The sequence below is a fragment of the Carya illinoinensis genome, chromosome 5, assembly GCF_018687715.1.
Source record: "Carya illinoinensis cultivar Pawnee chromosome 5, C.illinoinensisPawnee_v1, whole genome shotgun sequence".
NCBI lineage: Eukaryota > Viridiplantae > Streptophyta > Magnoliopsida > Fagales > Juglandaceae > Carya > Carya illinoinensis.
In genome coordinates this window covers 9,289,457-9,305,606 of record NC_056756.1, presented here as the reverse complement: position 1 = coordinate 9,305,606, position 16,150 = coordinate 9,289,457, and the positions used below count along the sequence as shown (strand labels likewise).

The following is a 16,150-nucleotide window of genomic DNA, read 5'->3' as shown; positions in this document are numbered from 1 at the left end:
CAGCGTGAATCTGACAAGTTTCACTTTTGAGCTGCATTTTGTACTCCTTCAGTTACTCTGCTACAGAAATTAACTTGATGTGTAGACCCCAGGCTGCTTTTCAGGCAGTAAGAAGTAACTGCATTGTCTCAGCTTTCACTCCCCAACTTCAGGTAATTAGTCCGGTTATAGGTGTGACTTCCAATTTGGCTTCCCAGTTTCGGAATAATTAACTTTTTTTCCCCCCAGAATCACCTTTTTATTCTTGTAACTCAACTTCAGTGTCCCTGCCTCAATCGGGTAGTATCCCATTATTGTTGGAAACAAAAGATAACATGCCATCACCAAATTCACTTTCAGGAAGTCTCCCACTAATCTTACAAAGTTACAAACATTCCATCATGATGGACTAGAAAAGGCTCAACACTTCAGAATTCTTATATACATTTGAAGTGTAAATTATTCAAGGTTTCAGTTATAAGCGACTACAGTACACCATTCAGTACTCACCCTTTTCTTCTGTACAAAAGAAAAGGATGAAGAATAAAGAATCACAACAGTCTGCAACAAGATTGGCTACCCCAATTAGAGTTCTCTTCTTTCTACCATCTTTTTTAACCTCCATGATTATTACCGCAAAACTGTAAAGCAACAAAAGAATTTTAAGCATCATGAAGAGTAACACAAAAGCTAAATGTCATGCGTAATATCGGATTAAGGATGGAGATCCAAAGGCTTAACCAACAGACAGGAACTTGATGCCCTTGTCATGCGTGCACAAGACGTGATATGATCCAGTGGACCTGTAAAAATAAGAAAAGTTGCAGCAAAGAAAGGTACTGTGTTGGTTTAAAAAGTTTCTGCCCGGTTCAAGTACTTACAATATTATTTTCGGGAGCAGTCCAGTAGAATCCTTGAATGGCAATGATAGCTAAGTTAGAAGTTATGAGAACAAAGATGCTCAAAGAATGCATTCCCATCCACTCCAACACAGATGTTAATCGTCTGGAACCGTAAACATCTACCTGCAAAACATTTTTTTTTTTTTTAACATTTTTATAATGTTAGGTTATTTTCATGAATCCTAACTCATGAACTTCTTTTGTCTACGCTGAATGGCAAAAAGCAAATTTAAATGTTGCAGGCATGCATGATGGTCTAATTCAGATGCAGCACAATTAAAAGAGCAATGTCAGGTAAAAAAATTCAAGATGTGAATGTAAACGAGCATGTCATTGCTATCTGATCTCGTGGCTTAAACCCTCATCACAGAATTGTAGTTGCGGTGAAAATTTAAAACCTTGATTTTTGTGAACATGTACCAAATGTTAGATAGTCAAATAAGATTGGAAGGAAGTTCTGAAAAACCTTGGATACAGAGTATGTTTATTCTGTACCCATGTCAAAATTTCACTCAGAATAGAGCCACCACAAGGAACGTTCATAAAGAACAAAGAACATAAATCCGTGACATGAACTTTACAGCTAATGCCATCAAGTTTCTATCTTGGAAGGAAAATCCAGAAAGAAATTCAACATAAAAAATGCTTCCATGTATGATGTATAAGAGGTCAACCCTTCAAGGAGCAAGGATTGACTCCGAGAACTCACCAACAAGTATAAAGCACAAAATGTGATCCCCGCAGATGCAGAAGTAATCAACATATAACTGACTGTATACAGAGATTTATTCACAGGGATGCCTGATACAAAAAAAGTTATATATATTTTCAGTATCATGCTGTTTTAAGGAATACCTAAAGATACTTTGTAATAAGTATCCAACAAATTACATATTATCTAAAGAATAAAAAATAAATATTATATATTAGTTTGGCTTCCCTATATATGAAGTACATGTGGTACTGACCGATATTAAAGCTAAAAATTTTAGAGATTGAAGTACATACCTGCGAAAGCAAGCAACAGTCCAAGGATAAAGGAAGAAATTGATAACAAGGACCATTTTGTTAAGCGCTCCTTGTGGTCCTTAAAAAAAATAACTGTATAACATCAGATCTACTCAATAACGAAAGACCCAAAAAAGAAAAAACCACTAAGATATTTGGAATAATATTTTAACATATAACTTCAACAGTTCCATATTACTTTACAAGTATTTCATGATTTTTTTAAATCTTTTCTCGTGATCTTTTTAGTTTCATAATGAGCTTCTCCACTAAATTGGTGTTCAAGGTCCCACTAGTATACAACATCTTTGTGCAGATAATTGAGGATATGACTTAGTTTTAAAACAAGGGGAAGGTCATCAAGATTGGCTCAAATATATCACCTGTAAATCAGCAAGAATGTGTCCATACTGAAGTCCAAAAATGCAAGTCACAGCTGCTGTTAAGGAGCTGACAACATGTAGCAACGTCTAAGAATTAATATGAGTTGAAAGATGGACGAATTAAAGAGCAGTTATTTATGCAAAAGAGAAGTCTGGTTCTTGTCATAATCCATGTTTTTTAATATTATCATGCCAAATCTGCATTCACTAATTCCATATGCCTTTGAATTGGATCACGAGTGTACATGGTTAATGCTAATACAGCAGGGCACTCCAATTTATGCAAAAGAGAAGTCTGGTTCTTGTCATAATCCATGTTTTTTAATATTATCATGCCAAATCTGCATTCACTAATTCCATATGTCTTTGAATTGGATCACGAGTGTACATGGTTAATGCTAATACAGCAGGGCACTCCAGAGACAACATACTAATTACCTCCATTCAATTAGGAAGTGAGAGATTAAGCATACCTTGGACCTTGGTGATATAACGAGGTGAGTTACATCAAATAAGGATTGCAACTACTCTTTGGATTCAAAAGTCTGGACTCGTGTTAGCCATGACATGAGACAGCACAGACTAATACTGGAAACAAAACTAATATACTAAACAGAAGTCCAGATGAACTGAGCAAGTTGTGTATGAAATTGAAGTGAACCAAACAAAATACAGAAAGAACCTATCTCATGAATAAATTATGACAACAAAGAGGATTTCGTTTACCACCTTAAGATACCTTCAGGATCAAAAGGAGCATCACACCATGGAGGTGAACAATCTTGGTCATCGGATATTTTGCACTCCTATAAATTGGAATTGTTACCCATGTGTTGCACAATATTGACAAGAATTATAATATAAGAATTTTCAACTTCCAGATACCTTCAGGTTCCTGTAAGCTGGTTTCATATATAGATGATCAACACCTAGAATATAGCGGTCGATCATTCCAGCAGAATTACAGGCAGGTCCAAGATCACCTCTCACCTCACATCTCACCTAGAAGATATAAACCAGCATGCGTCCATGAATTAGGTTAGTTCAAGTAATGAACTTTTAACAAGTACTTCTACACACATAACAACTAGGTGGGAATTGAAACACCATACCTTAACTAGTTGGCTTAATGGCTGAACTACATAAAAGAAAAGAAATGCATGCGCGTGCACACACATACACAGATTCCTGACTGTTGAAAGCCACCCAAGTGGCCTGCTGCACATGCACCAAACGCACATGCACCGTTCGGTGCTTTGTTTTTATTAGGCACCCATCCCATGTTTTTAGCAGCAAATTGCTGCACCGAAATTAAGTAGCAGCTTGTTGAGGAGAACTTCTCCTATAAATAGGAGAGTTCTGATCTGCATAGAAGGCAGTGGGAGAAGAGAGAAAGAGGGACATGAGAGAGAAATATAATTTTATAGAGTGTTTTGTAAATCTCGTATAAATTTTATAAAAGAGGCTCCAGTGGACGTAAGCAATTTGCTAAACCACTTAAATATTGTCTTGTGTGATTTTTGGACAGGCCGAAGGCACAAAAATTGGTATCAGAGCTCTGGTTCGAACTGTCCAAAAATTCAAGTTGGTCAAAATCAATTTTTGACAACTCCAGGGTGTTCCTCGGGTTGAGACGAATCCGTTGCCGCAAACGAAATCGAAAACAGAGGTCGGAGGAGCCTACACGCGCCACTAGAAGATCGGCGCATGCATCTGCTACAACTCATGCGCCCCCACGCGCATCGGAGGTTAAAGACGACTGAGCCACACGCTCCCCCACGCGATCCAGAGGAGGAAGACGCGTGTCAGACACGCATCCCACGCGCCCTCACGCGCCCTACACAGGTTCAGCGCGTGTAATACACGCGCCTCACGCGCTCCCCATGCGCACATAGCTGCTGCAGTGCGTGTGATTCCATGCGCCAGACAGATCAGAACTGTCCATTTTTTAGATCGATTTTGGGCTTGATCTAAGCCATTTGGAGTCCGATTTCAACGATCAAATAGTGATTTCCGACCATTTGGATCATTCCGGACTCATCCGTACGGTTAGAATTTTTAAATTTTGAATCTAAAATTTCTAAATTCAAATGGAAAGATCTGGAAGAGATAGGAGCTCTGAAAATGCCAGTAGCTCCGGTCGTCGGTCCACTGTGTCAAATGCCAAGTTTGAAGTTGAGAAGTTCGATGGAACAAGCAACTTTGGCATGTGGTAGTGTGAAGTCATGGACGTTTTGATCCAACAGGAGTTGGATATTGCGTTGGGAGGAAAGCCAGATGATATGACTTATCAGGATTGGAAGAAGCTTAATACTCAAGCTTGTAGTACAATCCGATTATGCCTTACCAAAGAACAGAAGTATTTTGTCATGAGAGAGAAAAATGCTAGGGTACTTTGGCAGAAATTGGAGGATAAGTTCATGAAGAAGAGCATTGAGAGTCGTTTTCACTTGAAGAAGAAGCTCTTCAGATTCCAATTTTGTGAAGGTATTTCTATATCTGAACATCTGAATAGTTATAACCAAATTCTTGCTGATTTGTTAAATTTGGATGTTGAAATCGAAGATGAAGATAAAGTTTTACTTTTGTTAAATTCCTTGCCCGATACATATGAGCATTTAATTACTACTCTACTGCATGGGAAGGAAAGTATTAGTTTTGACGATGTATCTAGTTCTTTAATTAGCAATAAGTACCATAGAAAAGATAAACAGGTACAATAAGATACATCAAGTGAAGCTCTAACATCAAGAGGGAGACCACAGTCAAGGTATCCTAGAAAGAAGAACGGTTTTCAATCGAAAACCCGGGCCACATCACGTGGTTCATCAGTTGGCAGAAAACTCGGCAGAGACGAGTGTTCCTTTTGTCGCAACAAAGGACACTGGAGGAAGGATTGTCCCAACCGGAAGGGACAACAGCAGAATCAACCCTCTACAGCCAATGTCGTGGACAGAGATGATGATTCAGATTTTTCCTTGATAAGTTCATCATCCATTTGTCATTCTGATGAATGGATTATGGATTCCGGATGCACCTATCACATGTGTCACAATCGGGACTGGTTTACTGACTTCACAAAAATTGAGGGTGGAGCAGTACTTATGAGCAATGACAGTGCCTGTAAGACTCAAGGAATAGGTAGCATTCGGTTAAAGCTGCACGATGGCAGCGTCAAGACTTTGACAGAAGTTTGGTACGTTCTTGACTTGCGGAAGAATCTCATCTCACTGGGATCTCTGGATTCAAAGGGATTTAGAATCGCCATTGAAGATGGAACTCTCAAAGTACTAATAGGAGTTCAGGTGGCAATGAAGGACTTGAGGCGAGGAAACTTGTACTTCTTGCAAGGAAGTACTGTTGATGGAAGAGCTTCCACAGGCTGTAAGAAGCTAGATGGGACTGATGATGATACCACTAGTCTTTGGCATATGCGTATGGGACACGCAGGAGAAAAAGCTTTGCAAACACTGATGAAGCAAGGCTTACTCAAAGGTGCCAAGACCGGTAAACTTTCTTTCTGTGAGCACTGTGTATTGGGGAAGCAGAGGCGGATCAAGTTTGGAACTGCAGTACACAATACACAGGGAATACTTGACTATGTGCACTTCGATGTTTGGGGACGTACCCAAAATGCATCTTTGGGAGGTAAACATTGGTTTATAACTTTTGTTGATGATTATTCTAGTCGTGTGTGGGTGTATACGATGAAGAATAAAGATGAAGTGCTGAAAATCTTCCTTGATTGGAAGAAAATGGTTGAGACTCAGACCGGTAGGAAGATCAAACGGCTCAGATCTGATAATGGAGGTGAGTACACTTCAGACCCCTTCATGGAAGTATGTCTGAGAGAGGGAATTGTTAGACACTTCATGGTACGAGGTACACAGCAGCAGAACGGTGTGGCAGAACGAATGAATCGTACTTTATTAGAGAAAGTGCGATGTATGTTGCTGAATGCTGGATTCAGTAAGAAATTTTGGGCTGAAACTGTGACATATGCCTGCCACCTCATCAGCCGACTACCCGCAGCTGTCAATGATGGGAAGACACCCATTGAAATGTGGAGAGGTAAACATGCTACTGATTATGACTTTTTACACATTTTTGGATGTCCTGCTTACTATCATGCTAAAGAAAGTAAGATTGATCCTAGAGCCGAGAAAGCAAAATTCTTGGATTTTAGTACCGGTGTAAAAGGGTATAGACTCTGGTGCATAGAGTCCAAAAAGGTGATCATCAGTAGAGATGTTACATTCAACGAATCTGAGATACTTAAGTCACATAAGCATAAAGATTCCAGTGAAAACAGCAGTGATGGCGAAACATCAGATGATTCGCAGAGTGTGAAATTTATTACTTCAAAGAAGTTGGGAAAGCATGGACAAGATGAGGTTGATAATCCAGTCACAGTACCTCCAAGTCAACCCGAATCAATAGCAACCAACAGACCGAGACGAGAGAAACGTGTACCGACACGTTATGCAGATTATGTGACATATGCATTAGCAGCAAAAGGGGGTAAGATCCCAACCACTTACAGAGAAGCCATACAGTCCAGCGAACAAGTTGAATGGACAAAGGCGATGAATGAAGAGATGCAGTCTCTTCACCAGAACCAGACTTGGGAGCTTGTGCCGCTTCCAAAAGGAAAGAAGACAATTGGCTGTAAGTGGATCTTCAATCAGAAAGATGATCAAGCTGCTAAAAATGGAGTGCGATACAAAGCTAGGTTGGTAGCTAAGGGCTACGGTCAGACAGAAGGAATTGACTACAGTGAAGTATTTTCTCTTGTTGTGAAGCATTCATCCATTCGGATATTGCTAGCTTTGGTTGCACAATATGATCTTGAGTTAGCACAGTTTGATGTAAAAACAACTTTCTTACATGGTGATCTGGAAGATGAGATTTATCTGTCTAACCAGAAGGATTCAAAGAAACTGGCAAAGAAAATTGGGTATGCAGTCTGAAGAAGTCTCTTTATGGCTTGAAACAGTCACCTCGGCAATGGTATAAGCGGTTTGACCGCTTTATGATGGATCTGAAATACACTCGTTGCCAATACGATCATTGTGTATATTTCAGAAAACTTGCAGATGGATCTTTCATTTATTTACTTTTATATGTAGATGATATGTTAATTGCATGTAAAAGAAATGGGGAGATAGATCGCTTAAAAACTCAATTAAGTAATGAGTTTGAAATGAAAGATCTGGGAGAAGCACAAAGAATACTGGGGATGGAGATCAGCAGAGATAGGGTGAAAAATACAGTTCACCTTACTCAAATGTAGTATCTGAAGAGAATACTGCAACGCTTCACTATCGACTCGAAGACGAAGCCGGTGAGTACTCCTATGGCCCCATATTTCAAGCTCAGTGCATTGCAGTCTCCTAAAACCGATGAAGAGCGGGACTACATGAGGAATGTCCCATATGCAAGTGTTGTTGGAAGTTTGGAAGCTTAATGTATGCCATGGTGTGTACACGACCTGATATCTCTCAAGTCGTTAGCTTAGTTAGTCGCTATATGCATAATCCTGGAAAGGTTCATTAGCATGCGGCTAAGTGGATTATACGGTATATGTTGACTCATGTAGATGTTGGTTTGAAGTTCGAAAAGAGTGAAGATAGTCTAGTAACTGGATATGTTGACTCAGACTATGCAGGTGATCTTGACAAACGCAGATCGACAACTGGATATGTGTTCACTATGGCTGGAGGACTAGTTAGTTGGCGATCAACTCTGCAGTCGACAATTGCACTATCATCAACTGAGGTTGAATACATGGCTGTAACAGAAGCCGTGAAAGAAGCTATTTGGTTACAGGGATTGGTAACAGATTTGGGCTTTAAGCAGCAAGAGGTTACCGTTTACTGTGACAGTCAGAGTACAATTCATATGACCAAGAATCAAAGGTATCACTCTCGAACAAAACATATAGATGTCCGATTTCACTTTGTACGTGAAATATTAGAAGAAGATGACATCAAACTTCAGAAGATTGGCACTGAAGATAATCCAGCAGATATGTTGACGAAAGTCGTCACAGGGATCAAGTTCCAACACCGTTTGGACTTGATCAGTATTGTACACTGCTGAGCACCGTCGGGTGCATTGGAGCGTATTCGATAGCAGAAGTCTCTCATGTCAAAGAAAGAGGTGCATTCATTTGAAAAATGAATCAATTTGCAAGCAGCATGGTATAACACACTTGGGTGGAGGGGGTGATTGTTGAAAGCCGCCCAAGTAGCCTGCTGCACATGCACCAAACGCACATGCACCGTTCGGTGCTTTGTTTTTATTAGGCACTCATCCCATGTTTTCAGCAGCAAATTGTTGCACCGAAATTAATTAGCAGCTTGTTAAGGAGAACTTCTCCTATAAATAGGAGAATTCTGATCTGTAGAGAAGGCAGTGGGAGAAGAGAGAAAGAGGGACGTGAGAGAGAAATATAAGTTTATAGAGTGTTTTGTAAATCTCGTATAAATTCTATAAAAGAGGTTCTAGTGAACGTAAGCAATTTGTTAAACCACTTAAATATTGTCTTGTGTGATTTTTGGACAGACCGGAGGCACAACACTGACATGAATTTAATCTAAGCACTAAACCACACCTTTCTACAGCTATAGCAAATCATCGACCAGGATAAGGAAACTGAACCATGTACAGGAAGAATTTATGGAATGTGCTGATTACTGACTCTGCTCTCACCGTGTAAACATTGCTATCATTTGATGGAGACAAAGAAGATGCCCAGGCTGGTGCTGTGAATTGCCAATTTGGAACATATAGACCATACAATAGCAGCATGTATACTGCTGACAGTGAAAATGCAATGCACCTACAATTAAGAAAATATAAATCAAACAAAGATGATTAAAAAAAAAAAACAAACTTTCTGTGCCCATAGATATCAGACGAGAAGAGAAAAGAGGGAGAAACTATTTCAGAAAAAAGTAAGTCAAGCGATCTAAATATGGGATAAATACTATTTTCAGTTGAGTTGCAATCTAGATTCCTAAACACTGGATAAGTACCGAACTGGGAAAATCAACCTTTTGGAGTAATGGTTACTCGAACAATTGGTATCCTTCCCCCCCTTCCACAAGTAATGCAAAGTCATGCCGTAAATGCCTTGTTTTTACAATCATCTTCATGATTCTAACAAAGTTATTTATTTTTTTCGTTTCTTTTTCCAGTCACATTCAAGTCAACATCTAAGACCACTGATGAAGTCAGCTATCTCCGGCACAATTACACACACACACATATCCATTTGTAACTAAATTCTGGGAGGATCATCAGTGAGGTTATCAAACTATAAAAGAATCATTATCCAATACCGATCTCCCTTAAGTGGAATCCTGTGAGGTGGTGACCTGGATAAGATCCCACCCTTCCAGAACTTTGCATGAAACAGCCATTCTCAAGAGTCCAAGACTCAAAACACAGGCATGTAGTTGGCAGGCCCCCGACATTTTACCATTGCACCAGACAATGGTCCCTCCATCAACTTATGAGAGGAAGGGAGAAAAAAAAAAAAAAATCTAGGCCGGTACCAATAAACAGGACTGATTATTGAACGTTGAAGGTGGATGGTATCGCATTTGAAGTTACTAATACGTGTTACAGCCTTGAAACCTGTAACATATATTACAATACCCAAAATTAAGACCTTACCAATGCCAGAAGTAACTCTTAAAGAAACCTTCTTGCCTCCACGTCCGACATGTAAGCCAGATCTCACATAAAGCCGCAACAATGTATCCAATAGATATCCTCTGGAGTAAATGACAATAAGTTTAGACGAAGGGAATGAAATAAAGATATGATTTTTTTTGCAACATATTCTACTGTTCAATCATTCTGCCCAAGCAAGCGGCCACCACGTAAGCCACTTGTCATGATGATCACTTGTCCATGTGGAAAGTTAAATTACTTCTCAAGTAAAAATTGCAGGCAGAGTACTGATGCCGTGTAGCTTCACTTTGCATAAAGAAAAATATAACTGTATTAAAAATTATTTACTCATCACCTGTAAGCTATTGATATATTAAAATTTATAAAATTTAAATTTAAAAAATTTGACAAAATAATTCTTATAAATAAAATTGTAATTACTTATAAAGTTACTCTTACATATTAAATGCTTATTAGCGAGTTCAAATATTTTCAGACATAATCACGCCTTTAATTCAGAATGAATGTGCTTCTTAATCATAATGACATGAAAAGGTGGATTTGAAAAAAGACTGAATGGAGCGTTAGATATAGTTTTAAAATATATAAATCCAACGAATTTCCTTTAAAGAAAAAGAAGTGAAGCCTACTATTAGAAAAATGATTTTTTTCACATGAATCACCATCTAACGACTTCTTTTTTTATAAAAAAAAAATGGGATTTACACATTCTAGAACAGTAAATAAGTTCTCTTTTTCTTTTAGAAGGAAGATTGAATGGAGATGATGACCACCTGCAAAACGCCCATCCACCTTATTTTTTCGATGTCAACACCATATGTCAGCGAATTGACTCCATGCAGATAACCACCTGAAATCAAGTGACTCTTAAACCCCAAAAATCCAAAATGACAGATGTAAAGTCAATAGAACAACAAAAAAATCAAGATCAGATTCCAACCATAAACTCGTCATTGCAAATACACGTTATATATATATATATATGTTGAAAAGAGCTACAAATTAACATCTTCCTCCAATCCCCTTCTGAGCCCCGCCCCACCAAAGGGTGCTTTTAGGACTCAGCACGCCCTGTTAATAAGATAAATTCACATATATGCACAATATGCGAACCAAAGGGTTTACACTGGAAGTTATCAACAAACTTTACCTTGAAGAAGAACTCCCAGAAGAAAAAGCTTCACTGCCCTAAGCACTGCTTTCCATGTAGCCTCTGCTCTGTTGGGTACTTTCTGAAATTGCAAATTGAGAGCAAACTTTAGTCATTAAACATATTGACGAATACTACAAAAAAAAGTCAGCTTCCTTGGTGGAAAACTCTATCAGTACCTTGTACGCAAGAGCAGGAGAAAGCCCAGCAATGAAAAGAAAGAAAGGCATCACAAAATCAGCCAAGTGAATGCCATCCCATGGGGAATGAGAAATTATGGGAAAAACCGACCCGCCATAATCAACTAGCATCATGAGCTGGAAAAGGAAGCAATGCAGCAACCACTAACGTCCACTATAAATATTATAAAACTGTTGCTTATAATATACCCGAGAAAAATCCATTTCTATGGCTGTTTTCGCATTCTGATCCCTTAAGTGAAGCATCTATACATGAATATATAGAACAATAATTAACTGATTTCTTGTCCTACATTTTCTCAGGAACAAATGGTGGATCACGGTTGACTATCAAAGAAAAAACATGTTCATTGAAGCAAAACAGAGATAGAAACAACATTTCTTAAACACAAACTTCAAAAGTAACGAAGCGAGTGAGAAATCAGAATTTCAAGACCCAAAAAAAAAGAGTAACAAAAAAATTGAAGCGGCAAGCTCACGAAGACGCAGAGGCCGCGAAAGACATCCAGGGAGGCGACACGCGTGGCTCTCCTGTTGGTCTGAAGTTGCTGTTCGACATCCGTTAGCGGCTCGTAATCGGCCATTTACCGGGATGGAAAGGCGAAAGTTCGGATGCTCAGAGAGACCGGGTGGAAGGTACGTAAAATGGGCTTGCCTCTAAGAAGACGACAGTGAGAAGGATGCCTCCGCTCCTACTACTAGTCCTTGTTACGCTTTCTCGGAAGGAGACTGTTTCGCCATGTGGCGTGATTTGACTGGCTGGAAGTCTGTGTGATCCGGCCGAATCAATATTCCTGTGGGTCCAATTAACAACATCGTATTCTGAATATTCGAGAGTGGCTTCTGCATTTATTTACGTGTGACATACTGTTTATCACTTTATCGTCCATGACATCAATCATATAAATATTTAAAAAATAAAAGTATTTTTTTTAATCTAGTTCACGTACGCGTACATTTTCACATTAATAAATCTTATCTATTAATTTATTTTTTTATTTGTTGTGATTGAGCAGAAAGATCATCGAATTAAGAAATGAGTGACACATTGATACTTTGATTTGTCTCCTTTTTTGCCCAAAATAATACCACATAGTACTTCTATATATATATTGTAGTAAATTAAGGACGTTGTATCTTGAAATGAATTTGGACTGCCTAGAAAGTTACACCTTTGTATTGGAAGTTCCATGTACATAGTGTTGACTTTTTTACTCATTTACTTAAGTCTCCTGCAGGGGAAATAAAATATGAGTACATTTGCAAGCCTATACAAGGAGGTTTGGGTTCCTTAGTTTAAATGTACCAGTTATATACTTAATTAGTAACTTTTGACTCTAATTAAATTTTTCTATTATCTATTTTTGTAAAATTGGAATATGTATGAGTTAAAATTTTGTTAGTAGAGAAAGTTTTGTGGGTGTGTTTGGGATGAAGAAAAAAATTGTGTAATTGTAATAATTTTCATATTGCGGATTTCTTCTTGTAAATATCTTGTGAATTTTCACATTGTGAATTTTCACGTAAATATCTTGTGTTGTTATTATTTCTCTATTTTTCTTGTTATTTCTACAAATGGTAGATCCTAAGGGAGTTAAATTTGAGAGGTCCAAATTTTCAACAATTGGTATCAGAGCCACTAGGTTCTTTTTGTGGGGTAGAGTTTTAGTGTGGTAGTGTGGATACGTATAGTCTAAGGAGGTTCTCTCTAGGAGATTGAAAATTTTAAAAATGTCTATTGTGACCCTCCAATCTTTCCTGAGAACTTACTTAGTGAGATACTATTTATTTTTACAGAAAATTCATCAAAACAATGTCTAGAAGTAGGGCTTCAAATCCTATCAGATTTGGGGTGGAGAAATTTGGTGAGATAATCAATTTTGGCTTGTGGGTAAGTACAAGTCAAAAATGTCTTGATTCAATCAGAATTGCACAAGGCTTTAAATGGCAGACCAACCCCTAAAGTCAACAGTGATACTAGCAACTGGTGAAACGGCTAGCACAAGAAGCGGATTCGGCAAATGGTTCCAAGTCAGTAAATGGAGATACTGGTATTGATACTAATATTGTGTCTCTCTCCATGAAAAAATAGACATGTATATCCTCATGGCATGCCGCTAATTTTCAAAGTTGTCATGATAGAGGATGTGTTAATATTAGCAAATCTACAAGTTTGTACACAGGCATTGGTTTGACATTGATACAGGGTGTGTGGTGGAAATTTATGTTGCTAGTTGATGAACTTTGAGGAAAGCCAAACGTGGAAGTTACACCATAATTTTTAGCAAGGTTGTTTTTCGACATGGGCCAAAGTAAAATGTTTGGAATTGATTTATTCTGAGTGGGTATGCTTTTATGGTAAAGCATGATAGCAGAAGTTATGGATATCTTCATTTAGATGGAATTTGGCTGTGGGACCAACCAAAATCGTAAGGTGGAGATTATTGAGTTTTTTGCTTATTTACCTTACTTAAGTCCACATGGGTGGAAAGTGAAGGAGGAGCACATTTGCAAGCCTATAAAAGAAGGCTTGGGTTCCTTAGTTTAAACATATCAGTCAAATACTTACCTAATAACTTTTGATTCTAGTTAAATTCCTCTATTGTCTACTTTTGTAAAATGGGAAGATGTGTGAATTAAAGTTTTGAATCTTTTGATAGTGGAAAAAGTTTTGTGAGTGTGTTTGAAGTGATGAGAAAAATTGTATGATTATAATAATTAATTTTCACATAGTGGATTTCTTTCTTTGAGTCTGATATATAGTTTTTTTCTTGTTTAGGAATTTTCACGTAAATATTTTTTATTGTTATTATTTTTTTATTTTTCTTATTATTCTTGTAAATGGTAAATTTTAAAAAGTTGAATATGAGAAGTACTCTAAATTTCTATCCCATAGTAGTACTCGATCGATCGAGTTGACGTCGGAGTTCAGGCTTATTAATTAAGAAGATTGAGGAAGATAGCTAGCTAGACAGCCGCCGCAAGTGGGAGGAAGAGAAAAATAATGATCTCATGATTGCATGCCAAGCTTATTAATTAATGCATCTATTTATAATTAAGCTTCTGTGCGCACTCATTTGAACGTACATTTATGAACAACAAACATATATATACATATAGGCGCTGTATAAGTTGCCTGGAGGAAGAAGAGAAACTGACCTGATCATTATTCTTCAAATTCAGGTTTAGTGCACCTTTTGATCAATCATATTATATATCATGAAGATATATCAAAGCTTCCAGATGTTGCAGAAACAAAGATATATATGCTCGCTAGTAGTAGTGTTGCGTCTACACCTTCTGAACATCATGACCACGGTGCATATATGCTTTGCGTAATAATTATGAAGAACATGATCGCCCCAAGTTGGGGGGGAAGAGAAAGAACAATATCATGACTGCGAAGCTTTTTGTTCAAGTCGCCAAGTAACCGATCGAGGCATTAACGATTCAATTCGATGAGCTTCGAGGCATAATATTATTGCAACTGGCCGATGAGGTAGAGAAATTAATTAAGCCGATCGATCGAGCTCAATGCAAAGCTAACAGCTATAGATTCTCGTTGTACGCAGTATTATTTGCAGCAACCATATGAATACGCATATACAACAACTTACGCATGCATTCGATCGGGATATTGAAGAAAGAAGCAGCTACTAGCACTTTGATTATATATGCTGCCTGCAGCCTTTGTATGGCAACGGAGAAACTAGCGGCACCTTCTAGGAACAGAACGCTGAGCTTGCTGCAAAGCTTAATGATCATACGTGCATGAGCTTGAAGAAAAATGCCGGTTCTTGGAGGCAGAGAGAAACGACCTCACGCCAAAGCTGTGTGCTAGCTGCGACCGCCTTCCTCTTAATTATCATGTATGTGCTTTCGGTGATTTCTTAGCTCAATTTATTTACTAAACGTGATCGATATTTTTTTAAGTTGTTATATTATATAAATCCACATAAATGTCTATCTTGAGGGATATGTTTCCTTAATCGGTTTAGTAACTTTTCAATATATAATTGCATGGGTAACGTGCTTGGGTTTTTATAAAGTCAGCATCCACTCACTACAGTGAGCTAGCTAGCTAGCTCCAGGAGAATGGAACAAGAGATGACAATTGGAAAAGAAACACCAATGAAATTTCCAAGCTTCAACACCCAAAGTTATTGTGCACTCAATCGTCAAAGTACAATTGGGAAAGTCGCGGGGCATACGCATACGCATTATTGGATCATTAGGTTACGTCTCTCCCTAAAATAAGTAACATACTCCCAACACCTTAATGCACAGGAAAAATTAAAATATTGCTGGCTAGGCAAGCCATACATCGTTTTCCAAGTCCAATTTAAAAGTTAAGAAAATAATTCTAATAACTAAGGGCTGATTTGGGGAGTGAGACGAGATGAGAATTTTGTTAATACTAGTAAGATAATTTATGAATAGTAATAAGATAATTTGAGTTGAGTATTTTTTAAATTTTAGGAAATGAATGAGAAAAAGTTGAATAAAAAATATTATAAAGTTAAAATATTGTAAGAATATAATTTTACAATATTATTTTTGTTTTGAGATTTGAAAAAATTGGAATTATTTTTTATTTTTTATTTAAAAGTTTGAAAAAGTTGTAATGATTAGTTTGAAAATTTTGTATTTGAATTCTGTTTGAGAATAAGATGGGATGAGATAAAATGAGATCATATAATAATTTTATGTCTATCTGTAGGGATGTAAAAATTAACAGAAAAATCAGACTGATCCGGCCCAATCCGAGACCCATTCCCTTAGTTCCAAAACCGGCCAGGTCCAGTTCCGATTCTAGACTTTTAA

The 16,150-nt window shown here is 37.7% G+C and overlaps 1 protein-coding gene across 8 annotated transcripts; it reads right to left on the bottom strand.

Annotated features, from left to right (window-relative positions):
* Positions 1-310: 310 nt before the first annotated feature.
* Positions 311-15,296, bottom strand: LOC122310676 (heparan-alpha-glucosaminide N-acetyltransferase-like). Of its 8 annotated transcripts, none has more exons than XM_043124775.1 (15): positions 14,486-15,294; positions 11,806-12,169; positions 11,306-11,443; positions 11,127-11,208; positions 10,750-10,826; positions 9,956-10,056; positions 8,987-9,116; positions 3,158-3,274; positions 3,002-3,078; positions 2,273-2,339; positions 1,890-1,968; positions 1,591-1,682; positions 861-1,004; positions 721-782; positions 311-620 (listed from the first exon to the last, which is right to left on the bottom strand). In XM_043124775.1, exons 2-14 carry the CDS (start codon positions 11,908-11,910, stop codon positions 747-749), a joined length of 1,245 nt encoding a protein of 414 aa, XP_042980709.1. In that variant the 5' UTR covers positions 11,911-12,169; positions 14,486-15,294; the 3' UTR covers positions 311-620; positions 721-746. The 8 variants fall into 8 exon arrangements, with proteins under 8 accessions (XP_042980709.1, XP_042980711.1, XP_042980708.1 ...); XM_043124777.1 differs by having other exon boundaries at positions 729-782; XM_043124774.1 differs by having other exon boundaries at positions 311-782; positions 14,486-14,813; positions 14,944-15,294.
* Positions 15,297-16,150: the final 854 nt, after the last annotated feature.

What these genes read in the sequence shown, in the direction of transcription:
- LOC122310676 (XM_043124775.1), bottom strand. Translation starts at nt 11,910, where the DNA reads ATGGCCGATTACGAGCCGCTAACGGATGTCGAACAGCAACTTCAGACC. An exon ending in GGTGGATGGGCGTTTTGCAG is followed by an intron (nt 10,057 to 10,749) that starts GTGGTCATCATC and finishes CATTTACTCCAG; the next exon opens with AGGATATCTATTGGATACAT. An exon ending in ATGATAGCAATGTTTACACG is followed by an intron (nt 3,275 to 8,986) that starts GTGAGAGCAGAG and finishes TATATCTTCTAG; the next exon opens with GTGAGATGTGAGGTGAGAGG.